The 18,395-nt window shown below is 45.5% G+C and overlaps 1 protein-coding gene across 3 annotated transcripts in view; it reads left to right on the forward strand.

Moving 5' to 3' along the window:
* Nucleotides 1-14,053, forward strand: part of ETV6 (ETS variant transcription factor 6) — a 243,710-nt gene extending 229,657 nt beyond the window's left edge. For 2 of the 3 annotated variants that reach the window (XM_055336780.1, XM_055336781.1), the window contains exons 6-8: nt 3,436-3,578; nt 5,905-6,005; nt 9,732-14,053. In XM_055336780.1, coding sequence (XP_055192755.1) covers nt 3,436-3,578; nt 5,905-6,005; nt 9,732-9,837 — 350 coding nt within the window. In that variant the 3' untranslated portion in view covers nt 9,838-14,053. The remainder of the gene's footprint in view (nt 1-3,435; nt 3,579-5,904; nt 6,006-9,731) is intronic. The other variant, XM_055336782.1, reaches the window with a different exon arrangement.
* Nucleotides 14,054-18,395: the final 4,342 nt, after the last annotated feature.

An 18,395-nucleotide genomic window follows, 5' to 3' on the forward strand; every position in this document is an offset into this window, starting at 1 on the left:
ATTTATTTTTATCATCTGGAATAATTTTTAACTAAAGAAAAAAAACAATCAATAATGTTGCAAAAGCCACTTACACTCTTGAGTTTGAAACAACTGCTTTACGCCACAAAATTCCTGTTGCTACCTCCGTTAGTGACTGAGTAATTCAATATGTCTTGAATGTCAACGTATTTTTATTACTCAGCTAAAGTTGGCTTTGCTGGCTTAAATGTCATTTAAAGTGATCAATTGGCAGCTTGTTTGGGGTTATTTTCACATTTATGAAAGGGAAAACTTTGCAAGAATCAAATGTTCCTGAAACATACAGGTGAGGTCTGTTCTCTGGTAAGCCCTGCCCTTCACTGAACCAACCAAAGAGCAGATAACATTCTAGATCATTTTTAGTAAATGGTTTACATCAAAGTCCAAGTTTGATGCTTCTGAAAAACCAGGACGGTAGCCCAGTGCTAGTTAAGCTCTCACTTGGAAAAATGGCCTGGTTCACACTGTGTTGTTTTATGAGAAAGAGAATGTACCACGACAGAAAGACAGAAGCCAGAGAAACTAGGAAATTAGAAGTCCTTGTGCAGATGGGGATGGAAGGATCATCCACTTTACGCTCTAGCTCCAGTTGGCATAGAGGTGAGGGGAGTAGCAACATATTGCTCCCCTTCCACAATTTTCTTATATCAAACTACTGGAGACAATCAGATAGGGGGTTTTTGTTGGTTTTTTGTTTATTTGTTTATGAAGTGTTAGTCACATGAACACTCTGGAGACTCACATTCCCAACCCAGATGAATCCAAAGGTGCCATGATATCTCTCTGCAGTGAACATGATTTCTCCCCTACAAGAGAAGTGATAGAGGAGCTATGTGCAAACCCCCTTTGTTGTTCCTCCTAACTTACTGGCATTTTTATGGGATGATATTTGATTCTTTTCAGCAGTATTCCAATTGGTAGAGATTGTGGGGAAATTAAAATGTGTCTGCCATTTGATGGCAGGACAAAAACTGAATCCACATCTCAGTCCTCTGTTTTCCATTTGTAGTAAAGATATCATGAGACAAGGAGGTGGCCAGGTGGGTTAAGACACGTTGCCGACCTCACTGCTTTGCCTAGCAACCAGAATTATCCTGCAACAGTTGCCTTAAAACTCAGCTAGATTTGGGGCAGCCCTGGTGGCGCAGCGGTTTAGCGCCGCCTGCAGCCCGGGGCGTGATCCTGGAGACCCTGGATCGAGTCCCACGTCGGGCTCCCTGCATGGGGCCTGCTTCTCCCTCTGCCTGTGTCTCTGCCTCTCATTCTCTCTCTCTGTGTCTCTATGAATAAGTAAGTAAAATCTTAAAAAAAAAAAATGAGCTAGATTCTTCTCAGTTGTGCGATAGTGTAACACTGACTTCTCCAGGTGCTTTGTGGTGCTAGGGTTGGGGGTTCCCTGCTCTCTCCGTCTGGCTGGCAGGGGATAATAGAAGTGGCCGGCTGCTTCTGTCACCAGAATGGGGTTCAGCTCCCAGAGTACGCGGTGTCTTGGCTGCAAGAAGAGCACAGTTCGTCCTGTTCTAAAACACAGTAACTCGTACATTCCGTTAATGTTTAGACACAGACAATGGGGTGGGGGGTGGATCGGAGGCTACCCGTAAGAAGATTTATGGCCATTTTCATGTTAGTTTCTTGAAAGTGCCACATTTTATGCCAGTTCTTCTGCCATTCAGAGCAAAGGCTGGCTTTCACCACGATTGCACTACACAGAGTGAAACCTCGCCCTGGGAAGTCCTAAAACTTTACAAATACCTACCTGTTAACCAGCCTCTCTGAGAATAGAAATCACATCAGGAAGGGGGGGCGGAGCACGGGCTTCAGAGCCGGGCAGAGGCTGCAGTCCTACGTGGGTCACTCTTGAGCTGTGCCCCCGGAGTAAATTACCAAACCCGGTAAGCCCCAGCTTCCTCGTCCATAAAATAGGAGTAGCAACAGCACCTGCCTCTCAGGGGGTCACCAGGGTCAAGTGTAGCGATGCTTGTGGAACACAAGCTCAGCGCCTGCCCCTAGCACCCAGTTAATGGTGTTGCTGTTGTGATTTTGTTGTGACCTTCATGACTTTCCCTTCGCTCGCACTGTCACTAATACAGTAATCCCGTCAAGGACACATTATTCCCATTTCATATATGAGGAAAGAGAACTCAGGGAGATTTAAGAAACTTGCCAAAGGTGACCTGACTCAATTCCCCCTTGTAAATATACTCCTTGGAAGGGTGTGTGTTTCTTTTCCTGGGAGGTGAATGTGTTGACTCTAAGACATTCCAGGTCTCGATTAGACACTCCCCTCCCAGGTGGGCCGAGCCTCACCCAACAGAAGGCAGTCAGCGCACTGTGTGCCCGAGACCTGGAGTTCAAAGCCCAGCCACCTTGGGCCTCCGAGGAGTAGAAAGGATGCAAGTAAAGTGCTAAGCGCATATATAGAATTCAGGGATTGATCGATCATTCACTGCCTGGAGTTCTGGTTGGGGGCTGCCACGATCAACGGTGAACCCCTGGAAACCAGAGCCTCTTATTCTCATCCGGAGGCTGGTCCAGAAAGCACACCTGGATAGGACATGTCTGCCTCCGCCCACCTATCAAGGGAAGCTGGAGGGCAAACCACATACCGTTAGGGCACATCCAGAAAGCACTAAAACAAGGGAAAGGTGTGCAGCCTGTGTCTTTTCTTTTAATATGCCAACCCACCACCAAAAGCCAAGGAGGCCTAGCACAATGCCTGGCCTGTATTAACTCACTTAATAAACGCTTGTGGCCTGACCAGGTGATAGAACATTAGTCCTTCAAATGGGGAAAATGATTTTTTTTTTTTTTGCCTTGAGTTCCTTTCTACCCTCATTTCATTATAAAAAAAAAAAAAAAACAATTTTAAAGAACTCCAAAATTAGCCGTAATGAGAAAATATCTGCCCTCTTGAAAACCATGCTAGCCACAACTCCCAGTCATCTGCAAACCACGTAGTTCTCTTTCCCGCAGCTGTGCACCCATCACACTTGTTTTTCTGCCGCTTGATAGCCTGCCCCAGTCTTCTCATCTTTGTGTGTAAAGCCTCCAACACCAGAGTGATCTTACAGGGCCACCAAGTATCCCACGCCGCTTGCCTGGAGCACTAGGGCTCTCTTCCCGCCCTTTGACTCTCTGACCCTGGCCTGGTTTTACCCCCTTTTTTGGCTTGCTCTCTTTCATGGGAACTCCGCTCAAGTTCAAGTCATTGGTCATGACCTTGGTCAAAGGTCACCCTTCTGCAGTACCATCTGCGGTCTCTCTGGGATCTGGTCTCCTCACTGTGAGATAAGAAAGTTGACCATCAGTCCACAGTAGGCAGAAGTGATTATTTGATGATTTTCTCATTCTGATTCTTAGTGCCTCAACAAGAAACCTAATTCTAAAGTGTTTTCTTACCCTTTGCCTCTGTAGACTGTAGACTGCTTTGGGATTACGTCTATCAGTTGCTTTCTGACAGCCGGTACGAAAACTTCATCCGATGGGAGGACAAAGAATCCAAAATATTCCGGATAGTGGATCCCAATGGACTGGCTCGACTGTGGGGAAACCATAAGGTAAAAGGGCACCAGCTGTTTACTCTGCCAATGAGGGCCGAAGTAAAACCCTTCTCTCTAGTTTGGAGGATAATTGCCTGGCTTCTGCCTCCTACGTGTGCCCCTCATTATTTGGTTTATTCCTCATGGGGTGAGCAATTAGACAGTTGCAAAGGGAAGGAAATGATTAAAGATGCCACTTTCCATTTGTTACTTATGCCAGGTGCCAGTTCACTTCACAACCTCAGGTCTGAAAGAGCTGCATTCAGAGCAGCCCTCCATCCCATCCCCTTGGCCTGGCCCTGACACTCACATGTCCTCAGGATCTAGAGTAACAGGGAAGCTCTGGGGGCTCTGGGACTCATGAGGAAGCTGGGGAAGCATCCCCTCTGTTCTGCTCAGTTAGAAACTCCCATGTCCACAACAGCCCCTTTCTACGTGGAAATGCTTACTCTCGAACTCTGCAACATCCCCTTGAAAAGCAAACAGGCAAGAACTGTTTGCCCCATGCTTTTCTATGCTGGGAAGAGGAAATGGAACTTACAGGATATAATCTTTTATTTTTTTTATTTTTTTAAAGATTTTATTTATTTATTCATGAGAGACAGAGAGAGAGAGGCAGAGACATAGGCAGAGGAGAAGCAGACTCCCTGTGGGGAGTTGATGTGGGACTCGATTCCAGGACCCTGGGATCATGCCCTGAGCTGAAGGCAGACGCTCAACCATGAGCCACCAAGGTGCCCTGATATAATCTTTTACAGTTAGGAAAACTGTGAAAGCCCACAGATGTAAAAAGTACATAAAACATCCTAAATGTCCATTATGGATGACTGGATAAAGAAACAACAGTGTAACATACAGTGGAATATTACTCAGCCTTAAAGAGGAAAGAAATCCCACCTGTCACATGCTACAGCATGGAGGAATCTTGAGGACATTACGCCAAGTGAAATAAGCCAATCACAGGCAAATACTGCCTGCTTTCATTCACAGGAAGGATCTAAAGTGGGCAAATTCATTGAATCAAAAAGTGGAATGGTATTACCAGCGGCTGGGGAGCAGGGGCAAGGGGATATACTAATCAATGGGCATAAGGTTTTCCCCATAAGCAAGATGGGGAAGCTCTAGAGATCTGCTATACAACATTGTAATTAACACCACTCTAGTACGTACTTAAAAGTTTAAGAGGATGGATGTCCTGTTACATGTTTTTACGACTCAGTAAAAGAAAAGAAAGTAGAGCAAAGGGTCTCCCCCCTCAAAAATATATTAAAATAAATAAATCTGTATCCCTACTAAAAATAAAACAAATGAGGAACCAAGATCCAGGCCTGACCACGGACCAGTCGATGTGAGGCAATGCAGGCAGGGCACCGGGGTGGCACCACACCAGGTGAGCTGAGTGAAAGGGGACAGAGTGGGGCACAGCCAAGCCCTGCCGGGGCTGCAGCCCTGGAGGTTGGCAGCCTGAGCTCCGGCCCTGTTGAGGAAGACCCGGTGCAGGCCATGACCAAATACAGCAAGGCCCCACTGACGGACTCCTCAGTGTGAGTCACCCAGAAAAGTCCCGCTGCGGCCACTGTGCCATAGCCCCGGGGCTCTCGGAACCACTGTATTCTTCCTTCCACAACAGGAATTTAAACAGCAACAAAAAAATCTCTTCCTTAAAATGACAAGCCAGAAATACAAGTTTGAGAAAGGTCACTGCAACACAAAATAAAGGGGAGCAGGGGGAGAGAGAGAGGGAGAGAAGGAAAGAAGCAAAGAAAGAAAGAAAGGGAGAGAAAAGGAAGGAAGAGAAAGAAGAAAGAAAGAAAAAGAGAGAAAAAGAAAGAAAGAAAGAAAGAAAGAAAGAAAGAAAGAAAGAAAAAGAAAGAAAGAGAAAGAAAGAAAAGAAAGAGAAAGAAAGGAAGAAAGAAAGAAAGAAAGAGAAAAAGAAAAAGAGGCAGACAAAAAGGAAAATTCTCTGTGGCTCAGAAGGTGAAGGTTGACCCCCATGTAGGGGGAACGTGCAGGAAATTCACTGAGCGTAACATTGCTTGGTCCTGGGAAAGGAAATAAAGGAGCTTGCTGCGGCATATGCTTTATTAGCTGCAGCGCCAAGACTTCTGACAAAAGGTGATTCACCTTAGGACAGATCTTGGTGATGCGGGTAAAAGCAGAGCGGGTGACACCAGTGGGCCAGGAAGGCGGCAGATTAGCAGGTAGCTTTCTCCAATGGGCAGGGCTCCCGCGAGCAGCTGAAGAGCTTTTATTTTAATAGCTCCCCAGTGTCTTTTCTGAGGTTGATTTCACTATGTCTTTGTGCTTTTTTTTTTTTTTCTCTCTTCCTCCTTTGAACAAACAGAACAGAACAAACATGACCTATGAGAAAATGTCCAGAGCCCTGCGCCACTACTACAAACTAAACATTATCAGGAAGGAGCCAGGACAAAGGCTTTTGTTCAGGTAGCACTTCCTTTTTCTCCTTTCCTTCTTTTGGGAGGATATTATTTTCTTTAAATAAGAGGGAGGCGGGAGACAAGATCTCTACCTGCCTGGATGACACTTAAGCCGTCAGTGCTCCAGATTGGATACCGGATGCTGGGTTGTTAGAATTTTAGGGTAAAAAAAAAAAAAAAAAAAAAAAAAAATTGTTTTTTTTTTTACTTAGGTCTGTACTATAGTAAGTAAACACAGCTAAGTAAACAACCATCTGACTCACCTTTAAAATAAAACACTGATCAAATAGAATTATCTGGCATTAACATCCAGTGTAGTTAAAAGGAAGAACTAGAGTAACATCCTCAGTGGCAAAGCAAGTTATTAGATCTAGACTTCCAGGTTCCCAATCCTGTAAGCCAGTTTCTGAAGCAGTGTTTGTCAAACTGCAGGTCCTGACCCATTCGTGAATCATGAAATCGATTCACTGAGTCAGTGACAACTTTTTTTAATGACATAGGACAGGACTGAGTAGAATAGAATTGAAAATATCAGACTGTATCACATGAAATAAGAGTGACTAATGATTCGTGAAAATTTTGTTGTGTGCATGTGCACATGCTGAGTCACAAGGTAAAATGTATTTTTTTATGATGCATTATAATCAGAAAAGTCTGAAAGCCGCCGTACTAGACATTCCTCTTTCCAGACTTCCTCACAGCTAATGAGTTCCAACCATTTAACCTTCCACATAGATTGTGATTCCAAGTACTATACAAGAGAGGAGAAAGAATTAAAAGAAGAAGGAGAAAGGATCTAAAGGACCAATCAGGAGAAGTAGAAGTGGTGGTAATTGACACTGGTGGTAATGGCTGTGGGGAGACCCAGTAAAGGCCGGGAGAAGGTGGGATCAACAGATGTGACGTTAGGTTGTGGGTTTGGCAGGTGGGACAGAAAAGAGATGGATTTGGAGTTATCTACACACAGGTAGAAAGTGACATTCTGTATGAGTAGATGAGCTTGCTGGGATAGATTGGAAAGAGCAGAGAACCTGGACGTTAGCATCAGGAGTTATGGTTAACTTAGGAAGAGTGAAAATAATTGAGATCTTCAAAAACAACAGAAAAGGCTGTTCAAGAGTTGGAAGCAGAATGGAATGAAGTTAAAAAAAAAAAAAAAAAACTCCTTTCTCTGGCTCTGCTAGTGTTTTCCCTTCATCCTTCACCCTAAACTTAGTCTTCCTTTCCTTTGATTCCTGGATAAAATGATCCCATTACAACAGCTTCAGTTATCACCTTAATGGTTAAACTATTCAGTCTTTGGATCCAGCTCTAAAATCCTCCTTAAATTCTAAATCTGCATTTCCAAGAGCTTCTGATACTTCATGTCCACTGAAAATACCACATTAGTATCTCAGACATGAAATGTTCAAGAAAGACCTTCGCATTCTAGAAACCTCCCCTCCCCCCATCCAGAATTCTTGTTACTCATCAGCGGCATCACCGTTGTTCTAAGCTGCCAGCCTTGACACTGGAGTTATCATTGACTCTTCCCACATGCAGGGTAGTCATTGTGTTGGATTGTCCTTGGCTCTTCCGTACCGTTTCCACTGCATTCTATTTTGCCGGGGCTAGAAGCCTGGAAACCCTGTTTCCCAAGATTTCTTAGCAGCAGGTTCCAGGTCGGAATCTACCAATGACAAGCACTTTCATGAGCATTTGGAACATGTAAGAAAGGCAAAAGCATTATTATTGCTTCTCTGTCTAGATTTTATTATTTATACCAAGATTAATTCAATAATCCTTTCTACCTCTGGCCCACTCTCCTGCCTTCTGAATTCATCACACACCCTGCCAACTGCCCTACAACACTAAGATGATTCCCTGTGCCAGAAATATATATCCCTTTCACTTTTGCTTTTTTAAATATCTGTGCCCTCTAGGTCCACCTCAGGTGTCCTGCCCTTCCTGAGGCTTTCTTCAACTGGTCAAACACACATAGATATCTTCCTCCATCATTTCCTGGATTCCCTTGACCCTAAACCACATCGTGGTTTACATTTTCAATAGCTGTACATGTGAAGTCCTTCTCCCCACAAGTAGGTCACAAGAGTCTAGAAGGGAGAGGATTCTATTTTATATAATTCTGTTTTGTACATGATGGAGGCTTTCAATGTTTCTTGACAAGCCTGACATAGACCATCAGAAGCTTATTATGGAAAAGTAGTCAAGAGAAGAAAGGGGTAGTTTGCAGGGCCAAGTATAGCGTGACCGTGGATTTGGCCTCAGGAGATCATTAATGACTTCAGATGGTAGGAAGAAGTTTTAGTTAAGGGATAAAAGGAGAAGGTGGACTGAAAACTTTACAAGTCATACTGTTTGAGAAGTTCAGCAATAAAGGGCAGAAAAGAGAAGCAGAAGTAGTTGGAAAGTTCATAGGCTTCCAATAGCAATTTTCGACAATATGAAAGGACGGAATAGTGCTATTAGTGAGGAGAGTTGGTCATTTTTGAGGAAGTGGGTGTTGGAAGCCAGACTTTCCACAAAATGAAGGCTTCCTGGTATAAAACCCAGGGTCTAATCAAGTGAAGTGTTAAACTGTGGCTACTCTTTACAGGATTTCTAGACATTGAGAGAAGGAAGATTTTAGTAGGGACCAGCATGATTACATGGCTCTTTGACAAGGAGGCAGAGCTCAGAAAGTGAAAGGAGTAAAGAAATCAGGCCAGATAAGGTTTGGAGGAAGGCATGAGCCACGATTTGTATAAGAAAAAAGACTGGCCAGACTAAAGGGTTCATGCTCATCAACAGTGGAGGACAAGAGGTTCCTACGTACACGTCACAGAGAGCCCAGATGGGCAAGCTGAAGAGATCGTGTATCCTTGGCCTTACTTGATGAGTGGTCATCACAGGCCTTTTGAACATGGAGTGACAAGAGGAAAAGTATATTTTAAGACAGTTCATCTGGCACAGGGCGGAGGGTCTGGGAAGGCAAAGGTGGACAGGCCAAGAGCCCACTTGGAAAGGGCACTCCCACGGTGAGGCTACAGCGTGTGCACCCAGGCTGCCTTCCCGAACCATATAAATCATGGTCGAAACAAGTTGCTGATGTTATTTCCACCAAGAAGATGAGACATGCTGTGTGCACCCAGTGCAGATAACTAACGGGGATTCATTGCTAGCAGTTTGGGGGGATCAGTGATAACACTGAAAAGCATTCTCCCTTTCTGATTTCCAAGAGCACTGCTGACTTGCCCTATTATGAAAATTTTCCATTCCACAACGTTTAATTGTATCCTTTGAGTTAAATTCCAGTTTCGCATGCCATTCCCTGGGCTCACAGTCTGGGATGGAAATGGATAGACGGCTTCTCAGAGGGCCTTGGGAAACTCTAACTCTAAAACTCAGAATGATGGATCAGTGAGCTGCACCAGGGTTCCTGTATATGGTCATGCAGAATGCACCACACTGCTCCAGGGGGTGCCATCTCCTAGGACTCTTGTATTTTTTTTTTTCTTTTTTGGTTTTTGGGTTGTTTTTGTTACCGTTTTTTACAGTTCCTTTGCCATGTTTCAGGCTGTCCCAGGAAGGGGCACCTCTTTCCAGTTCAGGCTAAGTTAACATTACCAGCTGGGTTCAGTAGCTCTCCAGCAATTTGAGGTGATGGGGCCTCAGCTTTGAGTCAAGAGTTCAGGGTGAGGACAAACTTGAGGAAAATGTAATCTCTGGGCTCCTCCCATTTCCTCTTCCAAAGGTTTATGAAAACCCCAGATGAAATCATGAGCGGCCGAACGGACCGTCTGGAGCACCTCGAGTCCCAGGAGCTGGATGAACAAATATACCAAGAAGATGAGTGCTGAGAGAAGCAAGCCGCGGCCTCGGCGGGCCGGCAGCTGTGGGGGGGCCCCGTACCCCCCACCCCTGCCCACGAGGGCCCCGGAGGCATGGCGAGCAGGCGGGCTGAGAGCCGGACAGAAAGAGACCCAGAAGTGGGAGTGACACTTGTCTCGCGCAGCGGGAGGGCCCCCAGAGCACCTTAGACAAACCACCCAGCGAAGGCGGGGCTGGCATTCTGGCCGAGGGCATCAGCCCAGGACTCCTGGTTCCGTTTCCTCCTCATCTGGAACCTCTCCATCTGTAATTCCTCACCCTCCTCACCCATCCACCTCTTGTTAGTTCCATGGTGTTTTTCGTTTTCGTTTGTTTTTGTTGTTTTTTTTTTTTTTAAGACCATGCAGTTTGACTTTTCATCATCATTCATAGAGGGGAAGACATCTGAGGTTGTTTTCCTATGGAAATATATATCTATTATATATAATCTATTTTTTTGCAAATCTCACAGTGTGCGGCAAGACCAGCTGGTCAGGAAAGAGAACACTTGCAAAGGGTTTCAGGTTCCTCTTGATCCTGCCACGTGGATCAGGTTTGTTCCTGTTGCTGTTGGGTCTTGGCTGGAAAAAAAAAAAAAAAAGAAAAAAGAAAAAAGAAAAAAAAAAAGATGCTTTTAAAAAAGACAAAGTGAAAAGGAGAGCTCTCTTTTTCTCCCTCTCGCTCTTTCCTCCCTTCCCTGCCTCCCATCTGTTTTTCCTCCTCCCCTGCTATTGAGCTTCAGATGCCTTTTAGCAGAGTTCAGCCTCTCAGAGAGTCTTGAGATTTGTTGACATCCAGGCGGCATCAGTGGTCTGGGCGCTTTGCAGCAGGCACCGCAAAATCAAAGCCACATCCCAGCATCTGGCTGCCCATCAGAGAGAGGCTCCAAACCTCACAGGTGCTGCAGTCCTCCAGAAAGAGAAATGCCAGTCCAGCGGGCTGCCCCCCCCTTCCCACCCCCTGAAGTAGCTGCTAGAACCCCAGGACATGCTGGTTCCGTGGGACAGAAGATATGGCTAGAAGGCTGTTTGCATCATTCGGAAGACCCCAGATCCCTGGAAGATCCCCATCTTGGGATTAGCTTGCAAGTTCCAAGAGGTAGAAAATCCAAAAAGACCCCATGGGCCCAATGGTCAGAAAGTAGGTGGAAAATATGCTGCAGGGGGGATTTGTGGTTCCAGTGCAGGTGATGGAGGCTAATGGGGGAATTATCTGCTCCATCCCAAAGGCCACGTTGTGGTCAGTTTCATGCCCTCACCGAATTGTTTTTTTCAATTCCTAGCCTTTTCTTTTTTAAGTTCCCTGGTCCCCATAGGACACAGGGCATTTGAGAGGGGAGGCCCCTGGAGTACACAATCTCTTGCTCCTGGTGTTTGCCAAACCCGGGCAGACAGGCAATTCATCAGATTCATTACCTTTTTCTTCTCTTCTTTTTTCATAGCTGTGTTTCAGAATGGACCCGTTGGTGGCTCCTCTTCACCTCCTAATAAGGTCCATAGTATCTTGTGAAATGAGGGAAGTGCTACCCCTTAGTACTTTTGATGATAACAGATACTTTTAGAAAGCTGTTTTTAGATTTTTTTTTTCCTTTTCCAGCCACCTGAATCGACTCTTCCAATACAGGTTCAGAATCCAGTATTAGGAGGACAGTCTTTTTTAATCCAAAAGATGAGACCTGCCTTACAAAGCAGTCCCTCCTCATTTCTGTTTCCTCTGCTCACTTGGGTGAGCATCTCACAGCTCTCTAGGGTACCTGTGGGCACCATCAGCAGCACTTCTGGGTGATGGTGCCAGAGCCCCGGGTATCTCCTGAAGCCACTTGTGACCGAGTCAGGCAGGTGGGGATTAGAGGAACACAGGCAGGAGGAAGCCTCCCCCACTACACACACACACCCTTACTGACAAGGACGCCAGCCTGGGGGGAGGGAAGGACAGACAGACTATGGGTCAAAGACACTGGAGTCAGGGAGCCCTTCAAAGCTCTTCAGCTGTGCCCTGCCTCTTATCAGACCACAGAGAGACACGTGGATGTGGCCAGCCTCCTCCGCTATCACATGCTCCCCTAACCCTACCTTCAGGAAGGTGGGATGACAGTCAGGTCAGGCACCTGCTTTGTGGGGCATGGAGGCTCATGACGAAGGAAGGGTTCGGGTTTGGTCTCAGTCTGCTTGAATGGTGGTGAAATTCAGCTGGACCCCAGCATGCTACAGATATCTTTCCAGAGCGTTCAACAGCATGCAGTGACACATTCTCCAGCCTCTAGGATGACTGATGTTGGATCACAACTGGAGATCTCAAGCCAAGTACCTTGTGTGTTGGGAAGACTGTTGAGTTTCAGGGCTGCAGAGAAAGGGTGGGTTTTTACTGAGGCCCTTTGTTTGACTATGAAATCAGAGCCAGGGCATGATGTTGCTTTTCCCTAAGATGAGAACATCTCATTCTGTTCACTCTACTTAGATAGAAGGACTCCGGCTCTTTGTTCAACAGTTGAATTATGGAGGGAAGTTCCCTTTTGCCCCAAGGATTTCTGTACTTAAAGCAATACCGTGTAAGAATGTGGAAGTCTTGGGATGACACCTTCAGCAGCTTGCAGAAGAGAAGTTGCTATTTCCAATATGATCCTTATTTCCCACCCAGATATTGCCAATAAGAATTTTCTGTTGATTCCCTTAATGGCAAAAGTCCTCGATTATTCTTTTACTTATCACCTGGCCAGTGCTGACACACTGCAGACCCCAGAGATCTCAGATTCAATTCGGCAGACTTTGCTGCAGCATCTGCTAGAGACTGCAAGGGATTCAGAGGAGGAAGGGGGCACAGTCCCTCTGAGAGCTATGCTAACTAACTCTGCAGAATCTGTCCAGTGTGGGGTGACAGCAGTGTCACCTGGGACCAAATTAAAAGCATGTCTATGATCTGAATAGCTGGCTTTTCCCTGCTGCTGTCATGGGAATCCTTGACTTAGACCAGGAATGGGGAAGGAGAATGCAGAAGACCACCCCAGAGGGAGAATATCCCCCCAGCTGTGTCTGGCCGGGCTGGCGGTCGCTCTCGCTTGTATCTCCAGCTAGAAATCCTCTAGCACCTTCTCTAACCTGCATCTTGGGCTTACCGCTTTGCCTCCTCTCCATCAGAGGAAAGCCCTGGCAATTGTCTGGGTCATCAAAGTGGCAGGAACATTCTCTTTGCCCCAAGGCAACTTGGCCTTGTCTAAGGCAGTGTCACCAATGCCATGAATCCTTCTTTCCTTCTTTCCTTCTTTCCTTTCTTCCTTTCTCCCTTTCTTTGTTTTAGGGGAATATCCCCACAGAAAAAGAGGAATAACAGACTGATGGATTTTCTACTTTCAACAGTGTGTTTGGAACCCTCTGACCCAGGGTCTTTCTATGCTGATACCTTGCCCAGATAAGGATGTAGTTCTAGCTGAAACTTCAATGGCTATGACAGGATTTACCTAAGCGACTAAGTGACCACTGTTCCCACCTTTCACTGCCTAGGCTCCACCTTGGAATACATTTTTGAAACATTCAGTCCCTTCTGCAGAAGGGAGACCTGAGTGTCCAAGAGGTAGGATGACTTGCCCTGGGAACAGACAGCATGCCAGGCACAGAATGAGGAGTGGAATCCAGCCCAGCCATACCCGTTTGACCCACTCCCACCCAGGAAGCTGAAGATAAAAGATTTGGGAAAATACCCAAAGAACAAAGGGCAGATTTTTTTTGCCCTAGTATTCGGTGCTAGTAAGTTTTCACCCACTTAGCCTGCTCCTCTTCTGAGCAGAAGTCTGGAAGGAAGGCAGTGATCTAAGGAAGCCATGGGGGGAGGGGAGTGACAATAATCCCTGCCTGTCTAAAAACCACAGAAGACTAACCTGATACTCTTTCAGCCCCATCTGCATCAACACTAAACAACTACACACTCCCCGTATCTTTCACACACGCCAAGTGAACATTCTTGAAGATTTCTCTTTGTGACTGCAACCACCTGCAAACCAGAACGAATCTAGAATTTCTTTTTCTTTTTTTCTTTTTGTTTAATTTCTAATCTCTTGTTTATGAGGTGTGGGGTTTATAAGGGACTGAATCAAATGAATGTAACAAAAAAGAAAAAAATACAAAAAACAAATGCCTTTTCTCAGGGCCAGTGAGTTGCAAATAATTTTTAAAGAAAAGCCTATAATTGCATCATCTCAATAAATTTTTTATAAAAAAAAAAGGACCAAGTCTCTGTTTTTAATAATATGAAATGGAGTCATACAGGCAAGGTACGCCAATGAGGCAAATCCTGTCTCCACTCAATTACAGTATGAAGTGCGGTCCTGGTTTTTCACTGGCAGGCAGCCTCTGTCAGAGTCATCTGCAGGCAGTCTTGAGACTAGTGGCACCGGAAGGGTCAGAAAGTTCAAATCTGAGCATCTGCCACAGGTGGAGAAATTTGCCAGAAGGAACCCAGACCAGAGATTTGTGGGTCCCGTGCTGTGCCAAAGATCAGCTCACTGAGGACTAAGGTGATTCCAATGTCCCCCCCACAATAGAACCCCTTAATTCTACCAAAATCATGGATGTGATCCTGTAGGGGAGGTAGGGGCCCAGCACTACATAAAGGACCATAATGACCTCGAAGGTCATCACACAGCTCAGAGCCCACCCCCGTGCTCAGAATGTCTCAGTGACACTGGCCAGTGGAGCCACCTGCCAACCAGTAGGTGCTTACGATTTCAATATGAAACATTGTGCCCTCAACCAGAACTGTCTGCCATCAGAGGTGGGTAGAAACTAAAAGAATGGAAAATGAAGCAAATGAAATTGCTTGTTAGCAACTCAGATGTAGGTTTAGGAAGCAGACATTTGAAAGGAATCAGACTATTTCTGTATTTGAAGTTGTCCTGGGTACTCTGTCTTCATGACCATGGATTGCTGATATTTGGCCCTATATTCTAGATCATCAGAGCACAGTATCAAATAAGTGTCTGTAGATTTCCTGAGGTACTAATAATGCATCTGAAGCTACTGTTTTTATATCTCAGCGTTAGCATCACCTGGGAATTGCTAGAAATGCAAGTTATCAGTTCCTGTCCCATAAACAATTAAACACTTTGGTGGGGGAGGGGAGGGCTTAGCAATTTTTTTAACAAGTTTTCCATGTGATTCTGATGCATGCTAACGTTTGGGAACCACTGCTAGCATCGGTTTGTTTGTCTTGGTATAAAGAAGAGTATGTGGCCATCGAAACGGTAAGTACACAAAATAATTGATGACAACTAATTTGCATTAACAGTCCTCACACACAGTAATGCTGTTTTTTCCCCTAACATTAAATATACTGTGGAATGAGGCTCAGTGGATAAAGAACCACATATCAAAGTCCTCTTCTTGCTTCCTCCAAATCTTTTAAGCAGTCTGTTTGCTGTAAAGAGCTGTTTTAAAGGGTAGCTCTAGCGGCTGACCTGCCCTTACAAATTAGAGCACAACTACTCATTCACTTATGTCCACTTCTCTGCCAAACCAGCCTCACCAAAAAAGAAAAGTAAAAGGATCATTCTCATCTACTCACTGACCTTGACTGTCCCTTGAGTTACTAAGCAGAGCCCCATTGACCACTTAGCCAGGGTATTGGCAGGGGACTCCAGAACCACTGACCAGACCTTCTTCAACCTGAGAAGTGCTTGTGAGTTACAGGGATCTTGGTAAAAAGCAGATTCTGCTAGTAATATCCACATCTTGGGAATTATGGGCAAAAGATCTCTTCTACTCTACTGTCTTAGTGAGGCTTGAAATTTGGCATTTCTAACCAGCCCCCTCGTTCCGCCCTTGCCAGTGATGCTTATGCTGCTAGTCCACACTTTGAGTAGCAAGACATCAGTTCTCTCCCTTCAAGCTCTGAGATTCTGATCCTAACGCAAAACTGAACTGGCCTCTCTCTGTGGCGTATATTCCTTTGCCAGTTCCTCCCTAGAAAATTCCCTTGGGCCAATATGTTCTGCAAGAAGTTTGCTTGTTCTGTTTGGGGCAGCAACCATAATGAACAGATCAAAAGCCTCTGCACCAAGTGAAGGGATGGCTATACACGCACTGGACCTTAATACAGGTGCTCCTAACCCGACGCCTCACGGCCACCATGCTTGCGGTAGGGAATGGGAAGTCCTGGGTCACTGCCTCTCTTCTGGCCTCTAGAAAGACCAATCATGATCCTGGTAAGCAGGCAGAAAACTGATGATATTTTCGTCATTCCAAAAGACAATAGCATACACGAGCAGATGTTCCATCCAAACTGCCCAAGATGTTGACCTTAAAAGCTGATAGTCTTGGGCAGCCTGGGTGGCTCAGCGGTTTAGCGCCACCTTCAGCCCAGGGCGTGATCCTGGAGACCGGGGATCCAGTCCCACGTCGGGCTCCCTGCATGGAGCCTGCTTCTCCCTCTGCCTGTCTCTCTCTCTCTCTCTCTCTCTCTCTCTTTCTCTCTCTCTCTCTGTCTCTCATGAATAAATAAAATCTTAAGAAAAAAAAAAGCTGACAGTCTTGGGGCACCGTCCTCACTGGCGGGACTTACAGATTGAATCTTTTTTTTAAATTAGGAACCAGAGTGTCTTGGTCGCGAGATCCCATATCACACTGCCTGAGTTGACCTTTGCTTCCTCTGGTAGTGCTGCACACTCTCTCCTTGGTGTTTAAACTGCAAGTGCTTCCGTAAAAACCATTAAATGCCACCCTGCAGCAGAGAGCTCATGCACCTCTGTCCCCTCCTCAGGCTCTCCGAGGGGAGGAGAATGTTGCAGGCACTTTTATTCGTCGGGCGCCTTGCATGGCACCTGGCACGTGTATCTTAATACACGAATGAGAGAAAATCTCTGTGACCTTCAGTTAGACAAAGCTTTCTTAAATATGACCCCAAAAACACAACCCATAAATGAAAAAAAAATTGGGGGGACAGTGAACCTCATCGAAATTAAAACTTGCTCTTCAGAAGATACCATTAAGAAAATGAAAAGACAGGGCAGCCCCGGTGGTCCTGCAGTTTGATGCCACCTTTGGCCCAGGGTGTGATCCTGGGGACCCAAGATCGAGTCCTACGTCAGGCTCCCTGCATGGAGCCTGCTTCTCTCTCTGCCTGTGTCTCTGCCCCTCTCTCTCTCTCTCTCTCTCTCTCTCTCTCTCTCTCTCTCTCTCTTCTCTCTCTCTCTTTCTGTCTCAGTCATAAATAAAATTTTTAAAAAATAAATAAAAAGAAAATGAAAAGACAAGCTACAGACTGGGAAAAAAAGGAACTCTTTCATATTACAAAATCAGAAATTTAGGGCAGCCCGGTTAGCTCAGTGGTTTAGTGCCGCCTTCAGCCCAGGGTGTGATCCTGGAGATCTGGGATCCAGTCCCATGTCGGGTTCCCTGCATGGAGCCTGTTTCTCCCTCTTCTCATGTCTCTGCCTCTCTCTCTGTGTCTGTCATGAATAAATAAATAAAATCTTTTTTAAAAGTTCCAGAAATTTATTACAGGCACTGAACATGTTCTCCCACTTTTACTTTATCTATGACTATCTTATAAGACAGTTATCTTTCCATTCCTAAGTGGGCAGCGTCAGTCACTGGCACATAAAAAATAGAGATGCATCACATGTCTGCTGTAATGAAACCACCTTCAACATGCGTTTTAAAATTATTTCTTCTGTCTGTCGCGTTGGCAAAACACTTTTCTCTTTTCACTATTCTGCAGTTCATATTCCCTCTTCCCTTTTCCTTTTTCAGATTTCTGAAATAGGCAGCCTCGAGGGTGGGGGGGGTGCATATTAAGGGTTTTTAAACTACATAATTAAATAAATCATTCATTCCCAGTAAATAGCATTGCACACTGAATTGTCCGGTCTCAGAGCTACAGCAGATTGCAACTAGAAGCAAAGCAACATTTTTAGGCAGTGGGCCTTGGGCCAGAGGGAGCAGCCTATGATATCGAGGTGTGACCTGCTGTGTCAGAAGCAAAACTCATCAGAGATAGAGCAGCACTGGCAAGGACATTGGTTTTGTCCCCCTGAGGAGTCTAACTTGGGTTTTAGAGTCTCACTTTCATTTCGCCAATCACATCAGGAGTCTGAGACAGACAGACCTGAGTTCGCTGGTACCAAGTTTCTGATTTATTCCATTCTGATTTTCTATCTTTTGCAGGCTGGTGCCCCACCCAGCTGGTGTGAGAACAACAGAGCAGCATGGTTAAATGCAAAGTCCGAATACCTGGTCCCACCCCACTTCCTCTTACTGGCTGTGTGACCCACAAGCAACTTACTTACTACCCTCTTTGTGTCTCAGTTTCCTCAAATGTAAACTGGGATGAGCCTAATAATAGGCCCTACCTCAGAAGGATGGTTGTGAGGAGTAGATGTATTGCAGAGAAAGGGCTTGGAAAGGTGCTTGGCACAAAGTTGCCTGCTATTGATTTTATATTTTACTCCGATCCACTGAGCCACCGACTGCTGCTTCACGTGGAACAGCTCTGCTTGTAACAGTTCAACATATCAGGATTCTCCGAAAAGCTACCTCTGAAAAGTTTCCACTGTTTTGGT

This window comes from Nyctereutes procyonoides, unplaced genomic scaffold (assembly GCF_905146905.1).
Source record: "Nyctereutes procyonoides isolate TBG_1078 unplaced genomic scaffold, NYPRO_anot_genome, whole genome shotgun sequence".
Lineage (NCBI taxonomy): Eukaryota > Metazoa > Chordata > Mammalia > Carnivora > Canidae > Nyctereutes > Nyctereutes procyonoides.